The 23,887-nt window shown below is 41.3% G+C and overlaps 2 protein-coding genes across 8 annotated transcripts in view; one reads left to right on the top strand and one right to left on the bottom strand.

The window, feature by feature from the left end:
* Positions 1-253: 253 nt before the first annotated feature.
* HMG20A (high mobility group 20A) lies at positions 254-21,051 on the bottom strand. 6 transcript variants are annotated; one of them, XM_072147861.1, is made up of 10 exons: positions 20,633-21,049; positions 17,936-17,980; positions 14,777-14,859; positions 7,852-7,984; positions 7,073-7,288; positions 5,104-5,236; positions 4,826-4,857; positions 1,790-1,865; positions 1,418-1,633; positions 254-654 (listed from the first exon to the last, which is right to left on the bottom strand). In XM_072147861.1, the coding sequence occupies exons 3-10, from the start codon at positions 14,857-14,859 to the stop codon at positions 518-520; spliced, it is 1,026 nt and encodes a 341-aa protein (XP_072003962.1). In that variant the 5' UTR covers positions 17,936-17,980; positions 20,633-21,049; the 3' UTR covers positions 254-517. The 6 variants fall into 6 exon arrangements, with proteins under 6 accessions (XP_072003962.1, XP_072003965.1, XP_072003964.1 ...); XM_072147864.1 differs by having other exon boundaries at positions 17,936-17,975; XM_072147863.1 differs by having other exon boundaries at positions 17,941-17,975; positions 20,633-21,048.
* PEAK1 (pseudopodium enriched atypical kinase 1) overlaps positions 20,940-23,887 on the top strand; it is a 49,789-nt gene continuing 46,841 nt past the window's right edge. The window contains exon 1 of one of the 2 annotated variants that reach the window (XM_072147850.1): positions 20,940-21,170. The gene's annotated coding sequence lies outside the window, so the exon portion shown is untranslated. Of the gene's footprint in view, positions 21,231-23,887 lie in introns of both variants that reach the window. The other variant, XM_072147848.1, reaches the window with a different exon arrangement.

The following is a 23,887-nucleotide window of genomic DNA, read 5'->3' as shown; positions in this document are numbered from 1 at the left end:
TTATCTGTTGTGAAGGACATTGGGAATCAGACTTCAGGAGATCATCCTTCCTGCATTCATACAATTTACATCTCACTTCAAAGTTGATTATCTGGATGATCTGGATGATCACCATGGCGGGCCATGAAAGAAACATTATGTGGTGTTGTGATGCTTGACAACAAACTAAAGGAAACCTGTCAGCCAAAACTGACCACTAGAAAACTGCTCCAAATGGAGTAAAACAAGTAAAAATAAAGCATAACACACTGTATTTGTTTTCCATTAAAAAAAGATATTTACTTCAGAAAGGTGTAACCACAGCATACACCAAGCTAAAACAGAGATCATTATATCACATATTGCATGCAGTGCTACAAAACGCAAGTAGCAAAATAACAGATAGAAAGAAAGAAGAGGAAACATTCAGATTTGCTCCAGTCCTCTGTTCTTCTAGTGTCTTTGAACTTTGGCTAGTTCTTTCTTCAAAAGAGGTCAAGTTAAGGTCCTCACTGTTTCTGGAGTGCGAGATTCCTCCTCAACCTTCCAGCTGACTTAACACTTCTCGGACACCAGAGATTAGCGCCTCGCTCTCCTTAGGATGCGTAAGCACAGCACTTTGCAGACGGCTCATGTAAGAGTCAATAGTGTCCAAGGTTGGGGTCTCATTAGTACCTAAGTAAAAGAAGGGATGGAGAGAAAGACTGATGACTAGGACATATTGCTATTAATAAATGGTGCATTTCATAGGTTTCATACGTCTCATCTAAACCCAAGGTACAGAACATTCATAGTATAAATCTGTCCCTCTACAACTATACACTTTATTCATGTCCACCGCCTTCTTCACTTACTACAACACTCATGGCCAGCGCTACCCTGCGACTTTTTGTGGCGTCCATGATTAATTCACACTATTGAGCTCCAGCCACATCCTAGCTGCACAAGACTCAATACGTTCATTTTGACTGCAGCTGCAGTTCAATTGTTAAAATCAATCAGAAGCACTACAAAAAGTCGCAGAGGTCCTAGTCCTAATCAGTATTATTGGCATTTCCTTTGTGAGATTACTTTTTCACCTAAATTAAAGGGAATCCATCAGCTCTTTCTTGCCGTCATCTCTTAGCGTCAGGCACCGAATTTTACTATTGTGTTATTTATGTATGGATGCGTGACAGTTTTGCCCAATTTACATTCACTTTTTACAACCTGCAAGTTGCCCAGTGCAAATACTCTTTATACATAGCAATGGGGGCAAGTCTGTCAATCAGCAGCCGGCCGGCCAAATAAATCATACTTTTTGTCTCAACTATGTTATATAAACTAGGAATAGAAGAGTGCAGTATGATGAGGACAGGTTACTGTTATCATATATAATATTTGACTTCTCTAACCTACATTTAAACACAGTAAATGCCCTACTCAAGTAAATAAATACCTGGAATAGGGACAGCACGCAGGCAATGGGCAAGAGTCTGGCGGACATTTTGTATATGTTGCTGAAGGAGAGTGTTTCTCCCCTGTTCCTGGTTGAGCTCAGCCTCTAGTCTCTGCACTGCAGACCGCATGCTTTCTACGTGTTTCTGTAGAGCCGCATTTCGCTCCTCAAACTCCATGTTTGATTTCCTGAGCTGTCTCAGCTCCGCTTCCCGTGCTAAAGATAGAATGATGGATGGCAAGAGAGTAAAAACACCAATAACAAAAGGTGGCCCGCTTGTATCAAAAAAGAATTACCAAGACTTCAGTCAGCAAAATATTTATCAATAACCCGTGTGCAATCCCTCCTGGCTCGCCGGCCCCGAAACCCTACCTTTGCTGTGATTCAGAAATTCCTCTGTGAAGATTGGAATATCAAACATTGGTCTCTCCTTCAGAACAACTTCTTTCTGAAAACACATGAGAATAAAACGATGGAAGAGAATGTGTATGAAGAGCTGAGCCAAGAATGGAGGTGGTAAACAAAGCACCAGTAAGAGAAAAATATGCTGGAGGACCGCGGGGCAACAGATATGATAAGAAGTGTAGTGGAAGGGGAGCGGAAAGGACTGTACACAATAATGGATGCAGTAACTACATTATGTCAGGTATAAAGTGGCACAAGCTGAGAAATGAGATTGTGTGACAGGGATGCTGAATATGGGTCAATAACTCAGAAAACCCATTAGGAAGTTTTCAAGTTTTTTTTTTCTATACTAAAAATCTATCCTTAGGATTGGCAATCAGATTAGTCTGGGGTCTGCTTAGGCACAAAGGACAAAGCTGCAGTACTCATATTGCTGCCATTACGTGTACAGCAGTCCAACATCCAGACTAGTGTAAAATAAAGTATTGCTATGGATGCAGAGTCAGACCCCCGCTGATCTAATACTGACAGCCTATACTAAGGCTAGGGAATCAATCTATCTCTACCATCTTGACTGTGAATAACTTGCCTTTTAATGAATTTTAAGTACCCTTTTCATTTATATATGAAAGTTATTTACATAAATGTTAAAAAATACACAGTACCATGTATCCTGTACTGACCTTCCTTGTAGCTTGTATTAGAACACAGAGCTGCATCGACAATTGTTATAGTTGGCAAGAATGTCATTCCCCCTTCCTCTCATAGTTCAGTCAGACCCCAGACATTTAGTCATTATAACAAATGCCGTCAGAGGCAATGCAAGTTAAAAGCAATCACAATTGTGAACGTAGCTCTGGACTTCAATACAAAATGTTACTGGAGATCTACACACATATATATTTCTAATTACACAGGATTAATTATATTTGATACTAGATTATTCTTCCAGTAGAATGTAAAATGGTGTTGAAAGTTAAAAATACACTTTAAAAAACATATCATGAAATTATACACCTCCACGGTTGTCCATTGTGACTTGCACAGAGATTCTCCCAAATCGGTGAACAGCTGAACTGAACTCGGCAGATTTTCAGTTTCGTTGCTCACCGTTCAGGTTGGTCAACCAGGCAGACTAATGCAACACAATCTCTCATGTGGTCTTATGCGTGCACTGGATTCACACTGCACACCAAGAAACAGAGAACAAGTAATACACGTAGGTGACCTATAATAAACAAAACCGCTATACAGAAATAATAAAAATATTTAAAAATGGCAACACAATGGGGGTCATTTACTAAGGGCCCGATTCGCGTTTTCCCGACGTGTTACCCGAATATTTCCGATTTGCGCCGCTTGTACATGAATTGCCCCGGGTTTTTGGCGCACGCGATCGGATTGTGGCGCGAAATCGGGGGGCGTGGCCGAACAAAAACTCGACGTATTCGGAAAAACCGCCGCATTTAAAAACCGAAAATGTGTCGCTTGGGGAGCGCTCACCTTCACCTTCTATGGGATGGTGCATTCCGGGGCGTTAAGATTATTTTCGGCGCTGCAGCGCCACCTGGTGGACGGCGGAGGAACTACCATCTTAAATCCCAGCCGGACCCGAATCCTGTGCAGAGAACGCGCCGCTGGATCGCGAATGGGCCGGGTAAGTAAATGTGCCCCAATATGTTGTGTCCCATAAGGATAACCACACTGGCCTAGAACATAACATATTGTGTTCCCATTTTTAAATGTTTCCTTTCACTTTGAATTAAGAAAATATATATTTTGATTATAGTTAGCCTACATGCATTCCTTGTTATAACGAAGACCTCTTCCACTCAAATTTATGCTCACACGGGCTATACAGCCACGTGCTGGAGAGAGGAGGGGTGAGCGCCTATATCGATCACTTACATGCAGGGCCTAATATGAACTAGGTAGTTGTGCAGTCCGAGTGGCGGCGGCTCTACTGGGCAGAGTGAACATTGGACTTACACTGACTGAAGTGCCCTTAGAAAATAATAATTTTTACCTCCACACAGACATACCTCAGTGATTCAAAGATCCAAGTGCAAGTCACACAGGGCAATGGAAGACCAACGATGACTGAAAGGGGTGTACCACTTCCTTATTTCCCCACACGTATAATCCGCAATTTATAAGACACTTCATAAACTACCCAGACATACCTCCCCGTTTTCCTATGCTGTGTCATTTTAAAGGAAATTCTGTTTTCAACTTTATGTAATTTAGCTTCTTGGTGCACCAGGTAGGTATGCTGCTGCACCAACCAGCAGCACCCCATTACACATGAGTGACACCCTGGTAGAAGGAAGAACATGGCATCGACCTCTTGACCAGCCATGGTGCCCTGATGTGCTTAATTACATGAAGAAAAAAAAATGAATTTTCTTTAAAACAACAGCTGAAACCAGCAAAGAGGTATTTCTAGGAGTGCTACATGAGTCAAGTATTCTGTTTGTGCACATACTACTGTACTAAATTCTATATGGGTTAATCCTGATGTATCCACTAATACCAAAAGTGGACATTCAACACTGCTCTTACTAAAAGTTGTACTTTATTTTTCTGGAGCTAATCTTTTCTATAAAATAGTGTCTATAATTCACCCTCCATTATACATCTCGCTCTGCCAACAATTCCCAGTCCACATTCCAATCCATATTACTCATTTACATGATTTGATCCACCGCTGGTTCTATTTTCCAATAATCTGCTCTGGGTTTCCAACATTGCCTTATGTTATATTCATAATATATATATTTCTTCCATTCAATTGACTAGAACTAGTTATAGATCCTGAAAACTAATACATAGCAGTGTTTATTTTTGGACTATACACCCGAGTGTTCCTTACTTTAACCATACTTGGTTTAATATATGTAAAGAAAACAGGAAAGAGGACTGTCTGTCTGGCACTATTATAGAGTATCAGAAAAGCAGTTTATACCACAAAATAAGGGGCTTATTATGGAGAAGAAACCTCACCTCAGGGTCACTGGAGAGTGTACGGGATCCTTCTAAAAATAGAGAGAGGAATCATGAAGGAAATTCTCTCTTAAGCCATATACGGAACATATACTGAAGCCAAGTGACAATACTAAAATGGACTAATCCGCTCATAAAAACAGCTCCATGTCAAACTAGACACACACCCACCACCACTCTTATCGCCTTCACCAGAGCCATCTGCCTCCTTCACCCGTTTGCCCTGCAGACACACAAGCCCGTCCCCCGCCTGTGTTTGCCCTGAGCCCACACCTCACCCTGCCTCTGCTGCCTCCCCTTCTGACGACTCTGTGCCTTGCGGCTGTAAGATCGGTAGGCCTCTGTTTTCTGATACTGCTGCAGTTCCTTTGTATACCGTTCCTTGTCTCTTTCCGCTTCATCCAGGTAACGCTAGAACAACACACATAGCTCAGTGCTGGTGGAGGCGGAGAGAGTTTACAAAGGATAGGGCAGACAGATGCAAACGTGTATAACAAGGTAGGTGAAATAGAGAACAAGGAGACAGGCTGAAGACAGTATGCAGATGGAAAGATCAGATACAGATGACTAGTGAGCAGGGGATGTCAACAAACAATTAATCACATTAGGCAATATTGATTTATTTTTTTGAGCAAGAACCAAGATTCCTAAAGAGAGCCATTTATTTATTTACAAATAGCACCACTCATAGAACACTTACCATCCTATATGAAATTTGCAATTTACTCGTTGCTTGAATTATTACATGTGAATGAAATAACAATCTTTATTACAGGTATACATAGTGTTGCCCCAGGCAAATGAAAGTGGTCAGATGCAGGTCCCCTCACAATCGGGTGGTGAATGGTCTTTATCAAGAGGAGCGTTAGCAGGGGATGCAGTGCAGTCTCAGGACAAGTGAGGGAGCCAGATATAAGATCCTTACCAATCAAAGTATTGGCATACCCTAGATATATATTATCATGCTATAAGATAGTAATAACCATCTAATATCTACCTTTCAGCTAAGAGATAACCAACTCAAGTCCTAATACCGAAGCTAAATATATTTCCATCAAAAGCAATCTGTCAGCAGTTTTGACCACAAAGCTGCAGTGTTGGGTATCTGCCCTGGATACCTGTATAACCAGACCTGTGTGTGTTTCCAGCAAAATACATTTATATTCCAGAAATGTAGCTGGACTTAAAACACTGTAATGCATTGGTGTGTGAGATCTCTTCACTGAGCCACCCCCAAGCAACTCTTGCAGTATTCAAAGAGAAGTTGCTACAGCAGGGTCTATGCAGCAGGACACTGATGAGACCCACACACCAGTGCACCAGAGGGCTCAGAATCCAGCTACAATCCTGCAATATAAAGGCTTTTTTTAGTCTTGGAGCACCTAACAACACACAGGCAGCTTCAAGTGGTCAAAATTCCTGTCTGATTCCTTTTAAAGATTCTGATGATAACTGATAATACAAATGGAGATATAAATACGGGAGATGAGTCACCAAATAATGGTCTCATTTTTTTTTTATTACATTTTTATGTTACAAAGTGTTTTAGGAATTTTGGTTCGTCTTTTTTCCTTGTCACTACATAAAAGTGAATATTTTAAATCTAATCAGCGAAGTCTTACAGACCCTTTTATAGGGGTTTTATTCACAGCAGTCACATCATTTACATCACAAACAAGACAGACACTATTACTATAGAAGAGAACAGCTCTATAGAAAGCACCACCATTGCATCTACTACTGACAGAGATGTCGTCATAGTTTATCAAACCTGCACAAAACATCCCTTGAAAACTCAACTAACAGGGCAGAGGAGGTGGCTGCCTACATAAGCATGTATAGATCTACAATCACAGTATAAACAGAATACATTTATTATTAATGATATGTTCTGATTTCTAGTTTTATTTAGTCAAAAAGAAAAAACTGGTGAGATTTTCCTTTTTTCTGAAATCTGAATGAGAAGGTTCAAGGGAATTTTCTGTCTCAAAAAAAAAAAAAAAAACACTTAGTGGGGGATTTCTGCTCCATGAAGTTCACATGACCTCGTGGGACACTATTTTTTACCCCCAAGGTTGTCTGGTTTAAGTGGAGCACTTATAAACATACACTTTTTTCTAGGTTCATGGTTTACCACTGATTTGAAACAATCAGTACAGTCGGATCCCTTTGTGGCAGACACAAAAGTGTTTAATGTAGCACAGATCAAAGATTGCCAAGATTATGCAGACTGTAAAATCAGATCACCTGTTTCTCTTCAGCAGGCAACTTGCTCCATTCACTACCCACAATCCTGGTAATTTCTGGAAATGGGACATCTGGACGTTCTGATCTCAACTGCTCTCTTCGCTCATTCATGAAGCGTACATATCCAGTGAGTGGAGCTTTAGGAGCATTGTTATCACGTGGGCTTCTTTTCCTTTTACGCCCTTTTGTCCACCCTCCACGTCGAGGTCTTGGTTGCTGACATAGCAGAAGGGAAAAAGGGGGGGGGAGGTGTTTAAAATAAAAAAATTAAAAAATAATTAAAAAAATATATATATTATATGCTTACACCCCATTCATTCAAGTCATTTTTAGGATATTTTGCAGGTGAGCACCCTTTATCCGAAGGTTTTCTTAAATGAACCCTACCATCAAAATGTTTGTTATTTATGGCCTCCTTCATTCTAAAAATCATCTTTTACAATTCTAATGACCCTGAACAGCTCTGGTGGGTGTTTTCAGAGCCCCTCAGTAATGTATCTTCAAAGGCTGTTACAATGAGCAGAGCAGGCCTCCCCCCTGCGCTGTTGTTAAATGACACAGGAAGAGGAGAGAGCAGGCGGTTGGGCGAGACACCCAACCTGCAACACCCCAGAGCCCTTAAGGCTCATTAGAATAATTACAACATTTTATTTTAGAAGGAAGGAGGCCATAAATAACAAATATAAGAAGATTGCTACAGTCATGGTGCCTGGATTTATTTTAATTAAAATAACACATCTGTGTGTAACTTTTTTACATGAACCTACTCCCCCTCTCACCTCTTCATCGGTTCTCAATTCACCACTGTCCAACAATTGCTGTTCCACACTTTGATGCTGGCTCTGGATATCATGGCCCTCTTTTTGAGAAGTAGGGCCATGCAGTCCTCCATGAATCTTTGAGGATTCTGTCCTGAAAGACAGAAAATATTAGTTTAAATATAGGATATATCATATTATGTAAAAAGGACTTGTCTATGGTACATGTACTTTCTACACTTTAACCCCTTCCCGCTGCAGCCCCTTTTCGTTTTTTATTTTTCATTCCCCACCTTCAAAAACCGATAACTTTTTTTATTTTTTCCATGTAAAGAGCTGATAGCTTGTTTTCTGTGTAACAAATTGTACTTTAAATGGAAGAATTAAGTATTCCATGTCGTGTACTGGGGAGCAGGGAAAAAAAAAAATTCCAAATGAAGTGAAATTGGTAAAAAAAAAAACCCATTTGCGCCGTTTTCCTGAGGGGTTGGATTTTACGGATTTCACTGTGCACCACAAAGGATATGTCAACTTTATTCTTTGGGTCGATATGATTACGGGGATAGCAAATTTGTACAAGTTTTATAATGTTTTCATACATTTACAGAAATTAAAACATCTGGCGCCAATAACTTTTTTCATACTGTGGTGTACGGAGCTGCTGTGGGTGGTGTAATTTTTTTGTGACTTTTGATGACATTTTCTTTTTTAAACCAGAAAACATTTATTTATGCTTTGAATCACAGAGCGAAACAGTTACATTGACATATTCCACATAGTAATATACCATAACATTGTCAAATATGCATTATACACACATAACGAATCCCCAACATGAACCCCCCCCACATCCCCCATAGGTCTGAGCTTCTCACTTTATTGCCATAATAATTTATTCTCCTGCTTTATATTCCTAGCAGCCCTACAGATTGCAGTAACTGTGGTGAGGCCAGTCCTGGACACTCAATCCACTTACTCCATTGCTTTTCAAATTTTTTAAAAGCCCCCCCTCTTCCTATACACATTCCTTTCAAGCTTAATCGTGTTATTTAGCATCTGCTTCACCTCTGTAAAAACCGGCGGTTCCTCATCCAGCCAATGCTTGGCAATCGATTTCCGTACATGGTGAAGAATTTTGGCTTCTGCTAGTTGTTCTGGTCTGGTTATGTCCAATTCCCCTACACAGCCCAACACACATATTTTGGGTTCGATAGGTACATAAACCGAAAACACCTTGTAGATCAGTCTACCTGCTCTTTCCCACAGGGGTTGTAGAATGGAACACCTCCAGAACATATGCATATCGTCCGCACCCTCCTCCCGAGACTTCGGGCAGTAGGAGTCTCCCCACAGCCCCATCCTTTGCAACACAGCTGGAGTACGATACACCTTATGTATAAGAAATAGTTGTGATCTCCTACGTGCCACGTTCAATGACAATAGGGAGGGCGACTCCAACACTTCCCCCCCCATTCTTCATCCGCAAGGTGCCCCACCTGCACTTCCCACTTCCTTCGAGTATCTGTCATCTGGTCTCCCAGCACCTTATCAATTTGTATACCAGAGATATCAGGCCCCGCATATTCTTTGCTTTTACCACCCCTGAAAGAACTCTGATAGAGGAGAACTCTATATCCTGATCTCCAAATTGTGCCTGGATCACATGTCTAATTTGCAAAAATTGAAAGAACATAGCTCTACTAACTCCAAATTCCTCCGTCAATTGTTGAAATGACTTGAGCACTTCAGCTGCATACAATTGATGTAAGTATACAATCCCCTTTCTCCTCCATCTTTGCATATCCTCCAGCATGTACACCTCTCCCAGATATGGATTATCCCACAACGGCGTAAACTTAGTCCAAGGACCTACTGCCATTAAGTGTTTATACGTATCCCATACCTTTTGCATAAGTTTAAAGGTCGGACAATTACGTACCCCCCTGCCCAAAAATCCTGCTTCCAATGCTGCTACAGGTTCCCGAGTTCCCAGAAAGTGCTTTACCACTCGTGGGCAACAAGAAGTGCTCCCTGTCAGATCCCATCCTCCAAATTATTGGCACTGCGCAGCCAGATAATAAACCCAAGCATTAGGGAGTGCCAAACCCCCCTTATCTTTTGGCGTCTGTAGCTTTTGCAGCCGGATCCTTGGGATCCCTCTTTGATGGCATTTTCAATGCTACAATTTTTAGGGCTGTACAACCTTTTGATCTCTTTTTATTGAATTTTTTTACATTTTTCAAAATGGCCAAAAAATAGCATTTTCGACTTTGGGCAATATTTTCTGTTACGGTAAATGCAGTTAAAAAGTTATTATATTTTTATAGATCGGGCATTTTCGGACTCCGCGATACCTTATGTGTTTATGATTTTTACTGTTTATTTATATTAGTTCTAGTGAAAGGGAGTGATTAGAATTTTTTTTTTTTTAATTAGAATTTTTTTTAATACTTTTACTATTTTTCAGAATACCTGGGGTACTTTAAGCCTAGGTTGTCTGATCAATCCTATCATATACTGCCATACTACAGTATGGCAGAATATGGGGATTTTCAATTTTTTTTTTTAAGCCACATTGCATCGCATTATAGAGCAAAGACTTACCGGCTATGGAAAGGGCCATGTCCCCTCTCCATGCACCCGCTCCCGGCATGTGACATACTATTACGTCACATATCGGTAAGGGCTTAAATGGTGTAGCGTATATATGTGTCATATATAGGAGGCATGTCCATAGGCACCTTGTTCACTCAATGAAGGCCAACAGCATAATTCTGGCCATTATGGGAAAATTGTTTTGTAAGACAATCATAAACTTCAAATGATGCCATTGTATAAAATGTAGGCTGGAAAACTCCTGATGTTTTCAATGACTAGACACAGTGTGAACACAACTTTCCATTCACATGTTTATAATGAATGAAGTGGTAACAGAATGGCATGTGCTAACACTATTTAGTTGCAGTTACAGCTTCGAAGAACAACAGCTTTTTGTCACCCTTCTTTAAGGCTGCTGTGCCAGTCACACTTTGCCACTAGGCTCAGCAGTTCATGCCACCTCTGCATCTGTCTGTTGCATGTAATTCCCAATGGAAACTGAATTACATCACAGCTTTATCAGGTGAAACTAAATGTATTTCACAGGATCCATTCATACATTCAGCAGCTCGAGTGTAATAGGAATACATTGGTTCCAAAATACAGATGTATAATTCTTTCCAGTATAGTTTTAATTATCTTCATCTTTATCCTCCTGGCACTCGTTGCCTGACAGCCACAAACCGTGTGCCGAATAAATGTTGAGAAAATAATGCCATCTTTTCATGTTAAGTGGCAAAGAAATAAAATATAGCTACATTTTCATCGTGTGAATAAACTAAAAAAAAAAGAAAAAAAAAGACAGGATCCCCACAGGCATTGACAGACATAATAACAAGAGGCTGTAGTAATACTGTATAGCTCAGCCATACGGAGGAGATGCTGTAGCATTAGTGTATAGGCACTGACATAATGATGAGATGTTGTAGTAATACTGTATAGACGGAAATAATGATGAGATAGTGTATAGAAAAACTGACAGGCATTGTAATAAGATGCTAGTGTAACATGGGGGGGATTTTTTAACCCCTTCCCGACATGTGACGTAATAGTACGTCACATGTCGGGTCCCGGTACATGGAGAGGGCTCACGGGCCGAGCCCTCTCCATAGCCGGTAAGTCTTTGCTGCATATTGCAGTAAAGGCTTACCGGTAACACCCGCGATCGGTGCCGGCACCAATCGCGGGTGTTTTACTGCTGATCGCCGGCGGCAAAGGTGCCGGCCTCTCCAAAAAGACCGCCGCCATCTTTCCGTGGATCGTCGCTCCCCGTGACGTCATAGGGGAGCGGCGATCCGCCGCCATGGTAGCTTTGGGTCTCACGAAGACCCGAAGCTACTTCGGGTTAACCCATTCATTACAATGTGCTGTCAACACATTGTAATGTATGAGTAGTGAAATCCCCATATACTGCCATACTGTAGTATGGCATTATATGGTAGGATCGATCAGACAACCTAGGGTTAAAGTACCCTAGGGAGTCTGAAAAATAGTAAAAATTAAAAAAAAGTTCAAATCACCCCCCTTTCCCTAGAATTGATATAAATAAACAGTAAAAATCCTAAACACATTAGGTATCGGCGCGTCCAAAAATGCCCGGTCTATCAAAATATGATAACGGTTTTTCACTGTGTTTAACCCCGTAACGGAAAATCGCGCCCAAAGTCGAAAATGGCACTTTTTTGCCATTTAAAAAAAATTTTAAAATTCTATAAAAAGTGATCACAAGGTCGTACAGTCCTAAAAATGATAACATTGTAAACGTAATCAAAATCCGCAAAAAATGACACCACCCTCAGCTCCGTACACCAAAGTTTGAAAAAGTTATTAGCGCCAGAAGATGGCACAATCCCCCAAAAAAATTTTGTACAGGAGGTTTTAATGTTTTTAAATGTATGAAAACATTATAAAACCTATACAAATTTGGTATCCCCGCAATCGTACCGACCCAAAGAATAAAGTAGACATGTCATTTGGGGTGCACAGTGAAATCCGTAAAATCCAAGCCCAAAAGAATACGACACAAATGCGTTTTTTTACCAATTTCACTGCATTTGGAATTTTTTTCCTGCTTCCCAGTACACGGCATGGAATATTAAATACCACCATTTTGAAGTGTAATTTGTTACTCAGAAAATAAGTCATCACACAGCTCTGTACATGGAAGAATAAAAAAGTTACAGATTTTTGAATGTGGGGAGTGAAAAATTAAAACGCAAAATCGAAAAAGGGCCGCGGCGGGAAGGGGTTAAAACTGGCATATTGAGTGCCAAGCTTAATTCCTCCCTTGCTTTTAGAAAAACAGAAAGCCAAAAATCAAAAAGGCATATTTAGGGGCTGTACCAACTATATCCATTGGATAGAATGAGGGTAGGATAGGAGGGTTGACAACGTTTGGGCATCTCCAGCTCTCTTCTTCACCATCTGTAATGTGCCGGAGATAGTGAAGATCTCTAGAAATTCCAACACTTCCCTTCTTAAAATGAAACTGTCACAAGGAAGGTCATTTTTAGCTGGTGACAGGTTCCAATAGTCTAAACTATGCACTTTTGCCTTTGTCAGCATTCTCAATTATTTCAGTGGTTTATTTAACACTACATGGCTCACTGCCAGCAGTGTGTGACGGGTCTCCTCATGAATTCCTCCTCTACTCCACACCATTCCCCTCCTCCCCTGCCTGCTCAATGACCATGACAAGAAGAGGGGAGTGAGTTGGACAAGTGTTGAGGAGACTGACACAGGTTGCAGCTGCCCTTACCCCGGGACTTATACATACGGTGCTGGTAGGGAGCCAAGTAATGAAAATTAAAAACTTATATAAGCTCTTTAAACTTGCACACTGGTGCGCAAAGGAGTTGAATTGTAAAGAACTGCACTCAACTATCTCCAGCAGGCCACAGGTGGTGAAGAAGAGTCGTAGATATCCGAAGGTTGTGCCTGGCAATTTCCAATACTCCCGTACAATCTTCCCTGGCAGATTTGCTTTAAAAATTGCCTATTTTTTTTTAATAATTATACACAACCGGCCATTATGAAGAAGCTCTGATCCATGTGTATGCCCTTCACGATATGGCCCTTACCATAATCGTTCGGACCTGTGCATGGCAATTTCTTTTCTGCTTCCAACACATCAACAAGCTGTTAACCTACTGTCTGATATTAAGCATCCCTTTCCAGATCTTATTGTCACAATATAATGAAAGGTGTGCACGTTACCTGTGGTTTTTAAGACTGATTGCTGTATACAGTGGGTTTCAAAAGTGTTCAACCCCCTAGAACTTTTTATCATTTTTCAACTTGCAGCCACAAATGTAAATTTATTTTATTGATATTTTAGGTGGTGGCAATGAGCATGGTGGTGTGTGGAAGTGTTACTTCAGAGTGGACTAGGATGCGGGGCAGAGCGAATGGGAACTTGAACTGCACTAATTATGGCAGAGGGTTAAAAAGACTTTAGACTTGGGTGTAGGTTCACCTTCCAGCAGGAAAATGAGCCTAAACATACAGCTAGATTTACAATGGAATAAAAGCATACTTATGTGTCCACTAACGCTAGAATGGCAGAGAACCTAAATCTGCTAGATTTTAGAATTACTGTCAACAAACAACAAATATGAGTTAGAGCTATGCATCAAAGAAGAATGTGGAATTCCAGCCTTTAGATGTGCAAACTGGCATCTCCCTCATCTCCCCCTTCCTTCTAGTGACATAGTTGGTGACACTGTTCAAATTAGAGCTGCTCCTTGTGCAGCTGACCACGTCACTAGAAGGGAGGTATATGGTAGAAGCAATGAAGAATTCTGAGGATGGGGAGCCCTTAGTGCTACAGCTTTAGTGGCTAATCCACGACAAACCCCCCTACGGAGCATCCCTTAGCTAATGACATCACCATTCACTTATCTAATCTTGTGCATGTTGATACTCTTCTACGCCATGACTTTGATTTCACAGGCAGTGCAGGCTAACCCAGAAGCGGAAAAAGTCCTTTGCCGATGCTACGATTGGGTTAGCTTCTGAAGCCGCATTGAGGAGAAGGCAGCAGCGCACAACATTTGACAAAAGAATGGTAATATCTATTAGGGGAATCTCTGGAGGAGGCAGCGGGCATGCCTAATTTACATCAATATAAAACAAAGGTTTATAAGGGAAGGAGTACAATAATCATCTTTATGGTCATATGACTAAAATGTCTAAGTTAACCTCAACAAGGCAGAGGTGGAGGGTTATAGAGGTAAAATTATGTATTCGATTTCCTTTAAAAGAACCTGTAATCAGGTTGACAAGTCAACACCTGATAACAGGCCCCCTTTAAGAGGAATTTTTAATATACAACATATAAAGTACTTACTCTGGGAATGGTTGGTCTACATTCTCTTTGGCTTCAGTGACTTCCCCACTGGACGGCTGAACAGCAGAAACAACACCTTCCATCTATAGGAATAATAGAAAGGTATGAAAAAACAGCCAGAACTACACCATCTTCTATTGTGCAGCTACTCCTCCCCCTTTGCCATAGACATATGCATCTTAAATAAGAAATACAACATCTTGTGATTCCCCCCGCCATATGCTGTGCTACTGAGGGTTATGTAACAGTAAAAGAGTGAATCCTCTGAAGCAGTTGCTAGGTTGTGAGAAGCTGCTAGAAATAACAGTACTAAATGCTCAACACAGTATAATGCGAGAAGCAAGCCAAAACACAGGCCATCATACAAAGGTATTAAAGGGGCCCTTGCGTTCCTATGAAAGAATTCAGAATCATAAATCTATTATTTAGTGATTTCCTTAGGGGTGCACTTTGGGACTTCCTCTGAAAGCTGCAGCTGCGAATTATATAACACACAGGAAGCAGCAACTGGAGGACAATAAGAGGGGAAAAACAAACGGCTGCATGATGACCTCTGAACTCACAAATTCTCGTAGATGAAAGGGTGTCAAGCACCCATGTCATACATTCATGGTGGATAGCAGGCAAGACCTACACATGTACAGGTGAACTCCTTTCAATAGGTTATCCAACTTAGAAGTGATATTTCGTGCTGTATTGTGTAATGTAAAGGAGAAAAACTGCTGGCCATGTCTTATCGACCTCAAATGGAGCCTTATCAAGTGGTATGGCCCGGGTGTGCAAGGGGTCTTAAGCTGCTTAAATATAGGCAATCACAGCTAGTGTTTTTGTAAGGGAGAGGCCACATATGGTGAAGCCCCCGACCAAGAATTTGCACAAATTATTTTTAAAACGAATGTGTTCCCAATGTCCTCCGCGGATCACCTATGCCACTGAACCATGTGGTCCTATCCTTACTACGGACAGGGAAGGCTATGCCCTTTATTCCAGACACAGAGCTGGTGTTACATATGCAGAACTTATGTTATGGGTTTCTCAAAGACTTTGTTCACATCTCTGTTTGGTTCTTCTTTATAAGTATACATCAGGAGAAATGTATAAAAAAGCCCTCCCTCAGTCAGCAGGAGAAGGAATGAACATGAGTAGCAGGCAGTGATTTCCTGCTTCCACTGTTCTTGGCATCTCCCCTGTGACATAAAGGTCTCTATTTATTGGAGGCTGGAGATGGATACCATACAGAGGCATCCATCTCCTATGTCCCTCATCAAATCACCCAATACTTGTTGTTACAGCACTCAGCAGGATAAGATAGTGAAGCCCACAAGGCTTTTTCATCTTGTTTTCCAATATATGATATGAAAAAGATGTTCTTTTGGACTTTTACAGTATATATGGAGACAATCAACACATATGTCGAGAGATTTTCTGGTTTGTACACCGAATGCGTTAAAAAAAAAAAAAAGAGATGTGAACATGGCCTAAGTAAGCTCCACGGTACATTAGACCAGCAAACAACAGATGATTTTGGTCCAGTTTTCAGCTCTAAAAGGCATCCTTACATCTACATCTCTCCTGATTTCCTGTTTGCACAGTGGTAGGTTGCCATTTCCTTACACAGCTGAAGTACTGGCAAAGCAGCTATCACCGGCATTACTTTTCCAAGCAGGTGTGTTATGCACAACTCTAAATGTTTAAACACTCCCTGAATTAACCTGCCTGACTTCCTTTTGGTTTCACTATTGCAAGGATACCAATTACAGGAAACCTACCGTGAAGAATCTATCATCAGAAGTAGATGTGATGGTAGATTCGTCCTGCCTCTGCCCTAATCGGTTATTTAATAATCCTGAAATCTAACTTCTTACATAATTTACTGTACATATTAGTAAAATAAAGTAACTGCAGACTACTGGGACATGGAGCAGCGTTAGCTCCCAATGCCGGGCAGGCCAGTGCATGCCAAATTAGCATTTGCAGTTAATTTACATATTACTAAAATAAAAATTTTAATAAGTTGGGTTAGGTTAAAGGATTATTAAATTACAGATTAGGGCAGAGACAAGCAGGAGGAATCTACCATCAGATCTACTTCCGATAGTAGGTTTCCTTTAAACATTTTTCTGCATCTATTACCACAACAAGGCTTAGGTGTAAATTCCATTTGTGGTCAGAGTTTTCTAGTCATAAAACATTCACACTTAGCCAAAAAGCATACATTACAAAAATCTGTAAAGGGTATATTCACTCATAGTACAAAATTCACAAATTACTTCTGTTTCGCAATAGTGAAAATAGTTGTTTAGGAAAAAAGGCACATAATGGCAACAAGTTTTTCCTATAGCTACAATAGCTGAAAACTAACATTTTTCCAATATATATTTGTTACATTATTGGAACCATTTGCCTGCTAATCCTCTTCTGTCTACCTCCTTTAGCCCCTCTCCATTAAGTCCTGCACTCTGGTTGTCAAAATGAATCACTAGGAGACAAGAGGAGATAACCGGACGTTTTCAGGCAGAACAGTGGGTGAAGGGGCATCGCCATACTCTGTGCTCACGCCCCAGCCTCTGACCTGTAGTAACAGGAAGCAGCTTCTCCACGTGGCAATAGCTGGGGTACATGCTGACTACAGTGGGGTCAGCGAAGAGAAGGGGGAGGTTGCATAGGTGTGTATATATATATATATAAGTATGTGTAATTATCTGCAACCAAAATGTGCATTAGCATGTACAACTGACATTGAATTAGGTTAGGGCCACTATGAGGAAACCAAATGGCAGAAAATAGTGCTATACGGGGGGCACTTATGTGCTGTACATCAGTTTTCTGGTGTACAAGGCATGACAAAGGTGAGGCAGGCTACAGCACTGCCTATATAGCAATGTAATAGTGCAATTCTACACAAGGCAGGACCTTTTCATGAGCTCTTGCTCCAGATAAAGCAAGAGGCTACTGTTGGCCAATATGTTTAATTTCTCCTTATTTAGTGAATTACTGTACATTTAGTACAGGATGCAGGGATCTAGCGATCTGTGCGGTCAGTGCATTTAGTACACTTCCCAAAAAACCTTTCATGTAGATTAGCAATAAAAAAATAGTTATTTCCTTTATAATGTAAAAAGGAACTCTGATCCCCAATTTAAGAATCTAGACACTGACCTTACCTTTTGCAACTGCAGTAATGGTGACTCCTTTCCACCTAAACTGAGATATAAATAAGCTGCTGAAATTATTCCATATATTAACTAGTGAGATAGATTATATATTATATGCACACACAAACATTGACATCTGATACTGTTCTATACCTACAAACACATTTTTATCAAATAAAGTAAAAGGAGACTGAACTGCAAGAACACACATAGCCTAGAAGGAGTAACTTAAGAAAGAAAGTGAATATGTCTTTAGAAACACGGACAATTCAATTAAGCAGGTATATTTTAGGCTAAACAAAATATAAGATGGATAACGTTATGCTGTACACATTCCTTGTCTCCTCTAATTATTTCAGTATATTTATCTGACAGATGAAGCTAGATAAAATCCCACATCATTCACTTGCATATCACAACCCGCCTGTCCCTACCACTACACTACTAATGCTGCATCAGACAATCCTGAGCTTCTGGCAGAGGATATGCAGGTCCTGCTACTCCCCAACAGCCCTTTTATATAAAATAGAAGCCCAATAATCGTAAGTTCCAGTTCATGCTACATGTTGTTCAAGGCTAGTCCCCCTGCACACTGAAGTGTTTGGTGCATGGAAATGGAACAATGTGCTGGTTAGATCCCACAGACTGAGCATAGTTCACCGAATGGGAACCCTTGCATCCAGGGGTGGATTAAAGGGCATATATCACCAGGGTGAAGGGCTATATGCAAATGAACCTGAGGCGCTCCAAGCTCCATAGCTGTTAATGTAACCTGGAGCCCCTCAGGCTCATTTGTATACAGTCCTTCATCCTGGTGGTAATGTCCTTTAAGACCGCCGTGGGCCCTGTGCTGTGTAAATATTATAGCCCCTACAAGTCCGGAATTCCCTTCCTACATTTCCTTCACTTCCGTGGTAATGGAATCAAGCTTCTTGGGGAATGGAGAATGCGTCCCTTCTGCCTGCTTTCAATTTGCGGTTTCAGGACCTTCAAAGGTCCTGAAATGGATTGTGTGTACACGTGTATTGATAGTAGGATTAGATGTACAAATATTTCATGGGTGAAGGAACATCCGAGTATAAAATTTGGCAAGTTATTTTGGTGGCCATGGGGATGTGGCTACTGCCCAAACTCTCTATATTATAATCCCCCACTGCTTGCATCAAAGAAAGATATGATGGTAGGAGTCCCTGTCTGCCAGACAAACAGCAGTGCAGACACTGTTAGGCCCCTTACACACTAGCGAGTGTGTGCATCCAACTCGCATCATACCTGCAGCATGTGCTGGCCAGAACATCTGCCTCAAATGCTGAGCAAATGGAACTGAACTCAGGATGTCAGTTCACTTCCAGTTGTCAGCATTTGGGACAGACGTTCCAGCCAGCACATGCTGCAAGTATGATGCGAGTTGGATGCAACTTAGGGCCAATTCCTACCTGCGTTTTGGCTTTTATTTTGCAGTTTCCTTTTAAAACATATGAATAACTGTTTTTTTTTTTCACATTAATTTTAATGGACTTCCAATGGTGTCTGTTAGTATCTGTTTTCACATCATCTGTTAGTCCTTCCTTTATTTAAGAGGATAGTTAAAAAAAAAAACAAAAACATGTCTATAAAATCATTAAAAACTGAATCTGACACTAATGGAAAGAAAGGCAAGTGTTTATTTTTAACGGATCATAAAAATAAACTGATACTTTGTTATTAATGTAACAGCCAAAACACAGGCAGGAACTGCCCCTTACAGTGCCGATGCATCTGTTCCAATGGCAGAACACATTCTGCTAGACCTAGGGGGCACTTCCGTTAAGGCCCAATTGGACACATGTTAATTTTTTTCCTCACTAAAAACGAAAACAGAAGTCCATGAAACTTTCATTGGCGTCTGTTATTGTCCATATGTTCCACTTTTGATGGCAGGATTTCCTGGAACGAACCTCATATCATATGATTGGACTGAATTTCCGAGAGGGAGATTTATTCGGTCTTGGAAATTAAGCCAGACCATGGAATGTTTTTCTCAGATTGAGACTTGTTTGCAAGAGGCCTTAGTGTTTCCACTATTGGAGTGGAAAATAAGATGGAAGCTGCATCTTCTGAAATAATGGAAGCAAATAGACACCAGCGGAAGTCATTAAAAAAGTCAGTGAAATAAATAGTTATGTTACTGAGGAAAAAAGATAATGGAGGTCCTAACTGGGCCTTATGACTGGTCTACACATCTGACTGTGCATCATAGCTACAGGCTCACAAAACAGCATTTACAATATGGGGTGGGGGAATGACAGCAAGATCTTTATAGTATAACATAGGGGCATCGGGGGAGATTTATCAGAAGTGAAAACTGTTGTAGTTGTTCATGACAATCAGAATTCAGCTTTCATTTCATATAGTGCTGTGGCAAAATGAAAGCTGACCTCTCATTGGCTGCCATTGAGCCAGGTCCCGGACATATCCGTCTATGCATGGACACATCACATATAATAGGGACATATCACCTGAACACCTAAACAATGATATATAAATATTGTAAGTGGTACAGGAGGAGGTAGGAGCACATAATGGAGGCCAGTCACGTAGCCGTGCACCTGTGTGGCGCCTCTTTTGTTATGGGCGCCGTGCAGGGTCACCTCATATACACCGCCCCGGTATATGCACGGCTCACAATACATGCATAACCCAATACAAGCAAACATATTACCAGTTGTTTCGCTTCTCTAGTTGCACAGGCTCCTTAGCAACCAGCAGCACGTAAAGGGAATCGTCGTAAAGGACAAAGATGTCCGCCTCTTGCACAATATCCCTCCGCCACTGCTCGAAAACAAAACAATAGTCGTAAAGCGAGCAGTTACTGCAAAATATACATAATCAACCTGTGTGCCGTTATTCTGCCACGAAATTACAAAGGCTTTCAGGAACTATATCATGTTGCCGTTATTGCGCATGTCCTGTATCATTAAGCCGCAGGGCATGGTGGGAAGTGTAGTGCTTGGGTGAACGTATTGCTCCCGATTGGCCACAATTCAAGGTCGCCTATTGGTTGAAAACAATCTTTTCTGAAGAAGAGCGCGGCAGTAATTGGTGAGGGGACGTTCGTAGCTGATGATGTGACACCGTCTGGGGGGCGTGGCGGGGATGCTGTGTGCAGGCGTGACGTCAGCCACGGGATTCGTCACCGCTCTCCCTGTAGACTCATTTGCATAGAATGTGGGCACGTGATTAAGTGAAAGAACATGACGGTACGTGTGCAGTGTGATGTAGTGGCGAACAGGTGAAGGCTGTGACAGTGCAGCACACAGGTGAGTGATATCGTACTGTCATCTGTCCAATCTGATTGTATGACCGGGCCCCAACCAGCAGCCTCCCCTTCATCCTTTCTGTTCTGCATGCACATCCATAGCTGTCACCCACAATACAATGCATTATCCTGGCTGGATCACCCCGGTACTGCACAGGAATGCTCCTCCTCGGCTGCCACAATCCAGATGTGTCCCCTGCTCCCCAGCCCTGTGCTCCCATCCCTACTGTACATAGTAGTAGTATGGAGCTCCATTATTGTACCTCAGTATCTAGCAAGGATCAGTGTCTTATAGTGTATATACATCAATGTGTGCTACAATCCAGATGTGTCCCCTGCTCCCCAGCCCTGTGCTCCCATCCCTACTGTACATAGTAATAGTATGGAGCTCCATTACTAATACCTCAGTATCTAGCAAGGATCAGTGTCTTATAGTGTATATACATCAATGTGTGCTACAATCCAGATGTGTCCCCTGCTCCCCAGCCCTGTGCTCCCATCCCTACTGTACATAGTAATAGTATGGAGCTCCATTACTAATACCTCAGTATCTAGCAAGGATCAGTGTCTTATAGTGTATATACATCAATGTGTGCTACAATCCAGATGTGTCCCCTGCTCCCCAGCCCTGTGCTCCCATCCCTACTGTACATAGTAATAGTATGGAGCTCCATTACTAATACCTCAGTATCTAGCAGGGATCTGTGTCTTATAGTGTATATACATCAATGTGTGCCACAATCCAGATGTGTCCCCTGCTCCCCAGCCCTGTGCTCCCATCCCTACTGTACATAGTAGTATTATGGAGCTCCATTACTAATACCTCAGTATCTAGCAGGGATCAGTGTCTTATAGTGTATATACATCAATGTATGCCACAATCCAGATGTGTCCCCTGCTCCCCAGCCCTGTGCTCCCATCCCTACTGTACATAGTAGTAGTATGGAGCTCCATTATTGTACCTCAGTATCTAGCAAGGATCAGTGTCTTATAGTGTATATACATCAATGTGTGCTACAATCCAGATGTGTCCCCTGCTCCCCAGCCCTGTGCTCCCATCCCTACTGTACATAGTAATAGTATGGAGCTCCATTACTAATACCTCAGTATCTAGCAAGGATCTGTGTCTTATAGTGTATATACATCAATGTATGCCACAATCCAGATGTGTCCCCTGCTCCCCAGCCATGTGCTCCCATCCCTACTGTACATAGTAGTAGTATGGAGCTCCATTACTAATACCTCAGTATCTAGCAAGGATCTGTGTCTTATAGTGTATATACATCAATGTGTGCTACAATCCAGATGTGTCCCCTGCTCCCCAGCCCTGTGCTCCCATCCCTACTGTACATAGTAATAGTATGGAGCTCCATTACTAATACCTCAGTATCTAGCAAGGATCAGTGTCTTATAGTGTATATACATCAATGTGTGCCACAAAGGAGGGCATAAAAACCTTAGATGTTATCCAGTATTTCCAACAGATTAGAAAGTAATCTGCCTACATTCTTTCAACATATGCTCACTCCTGATATCTAATGTATACGTGATTGGTCGCTTCTATGGTCCTGATCAAATCTTTATTTTCCAAGTGATCAGCAGGCCCAGGGTTGTCTGGTTGTTACTCATCTCCTATACATAGGGTGCATGTATAAGGCCTCTTTCACACTTGCGTTGCAGATCACGTCAGAGTCGGATCAGAGTTTAGTCAGTGAAAAACTGACATTTTTCATCAGAGTTCAATCAGTTTTCAGTGTCTCAGTTTTTCACACGTGTTTTTTATTGTATCCAATGCATTTTCAATGCGTTTTTCATGCGCATGACAAAGACTCAGGACTGTGGTCTATCTTTTCTATGGCAATTTAAATCCCAACATGCTTTACTTTTGCAAATCACACACGTGAAAAACGCACCATACCAGTCTATGGAGATGATTGAAAAATGCACTCTAAGACACATGCAAGTCCAATGCAAGTGTTTTTGATGCATCTCCATAGACTTGTATGGTGCATTTTTCATGCGCGTGACTTGCAAAAGTAGAGCATGCTGGAATTTAAACGTGCGTTAAAAAACGCAAGTGTGTGCAGGAAAAATAAAGCAAGTATGAAAAAACCCATTGATTACATATATATAATGCAAGTCCTATGCATCAAAAGAATGTACAGAACACGCGTGTGAAAATAACGAAAGTGTGAAAGGGGCCTTAGGGGAGTCAGGGAGCGTGTGTTGTCATTGTTACTGTCAGCTTGCTCTCTGCTATTAAGAACGTAAAAAGGCTCATTTGTGAATGAGAGCAGATTTTGTAATAAATAATGCAGGAGCCTCTTCCAAAGATTACATCAGAACTCATCATAGGATGAAGCAGAACAATAAGAAGGACTAGTACAGGATTCTAGGTAAATATGATTTTGTTATTCAGACCCAGGAAGGTAGAGGCTCAATGAGATGATTCCACTGCTGAATCTTCAACTTGGAAAATTAGCATTGATTTTGTCTGAAATCCTGAAATGGCGTAGGTTTTGCAGTGACAGTCCTGTTGGAACTGGAGCAGTCCTTTGATGCCTATAAATTTTAAAGTAAAAATGTGCTGGTTGATAACCCACAGGACAGTTCACTTTATAGGTTTTAGTCACAACGTGTAGAAGACACTTAGTAAAA

This window comes from Engystomops pustulosus, chromosome 4 (assembly GCF_040894005.1).
Source record: "Engystomops pustulosus chromosome 4, aEngPut4.maternal, whole genome shotgun sequence".
Classification (NCBI taxonomy): Eukaryota; Metazoa; Chordata; class Amphibia; order Anura; family Leptodactylidae; genus Engystomops; species Engystomops pustulosus.
This window is presented reverse-complemented; position numbering and strand designations above follow the sequence as displayed.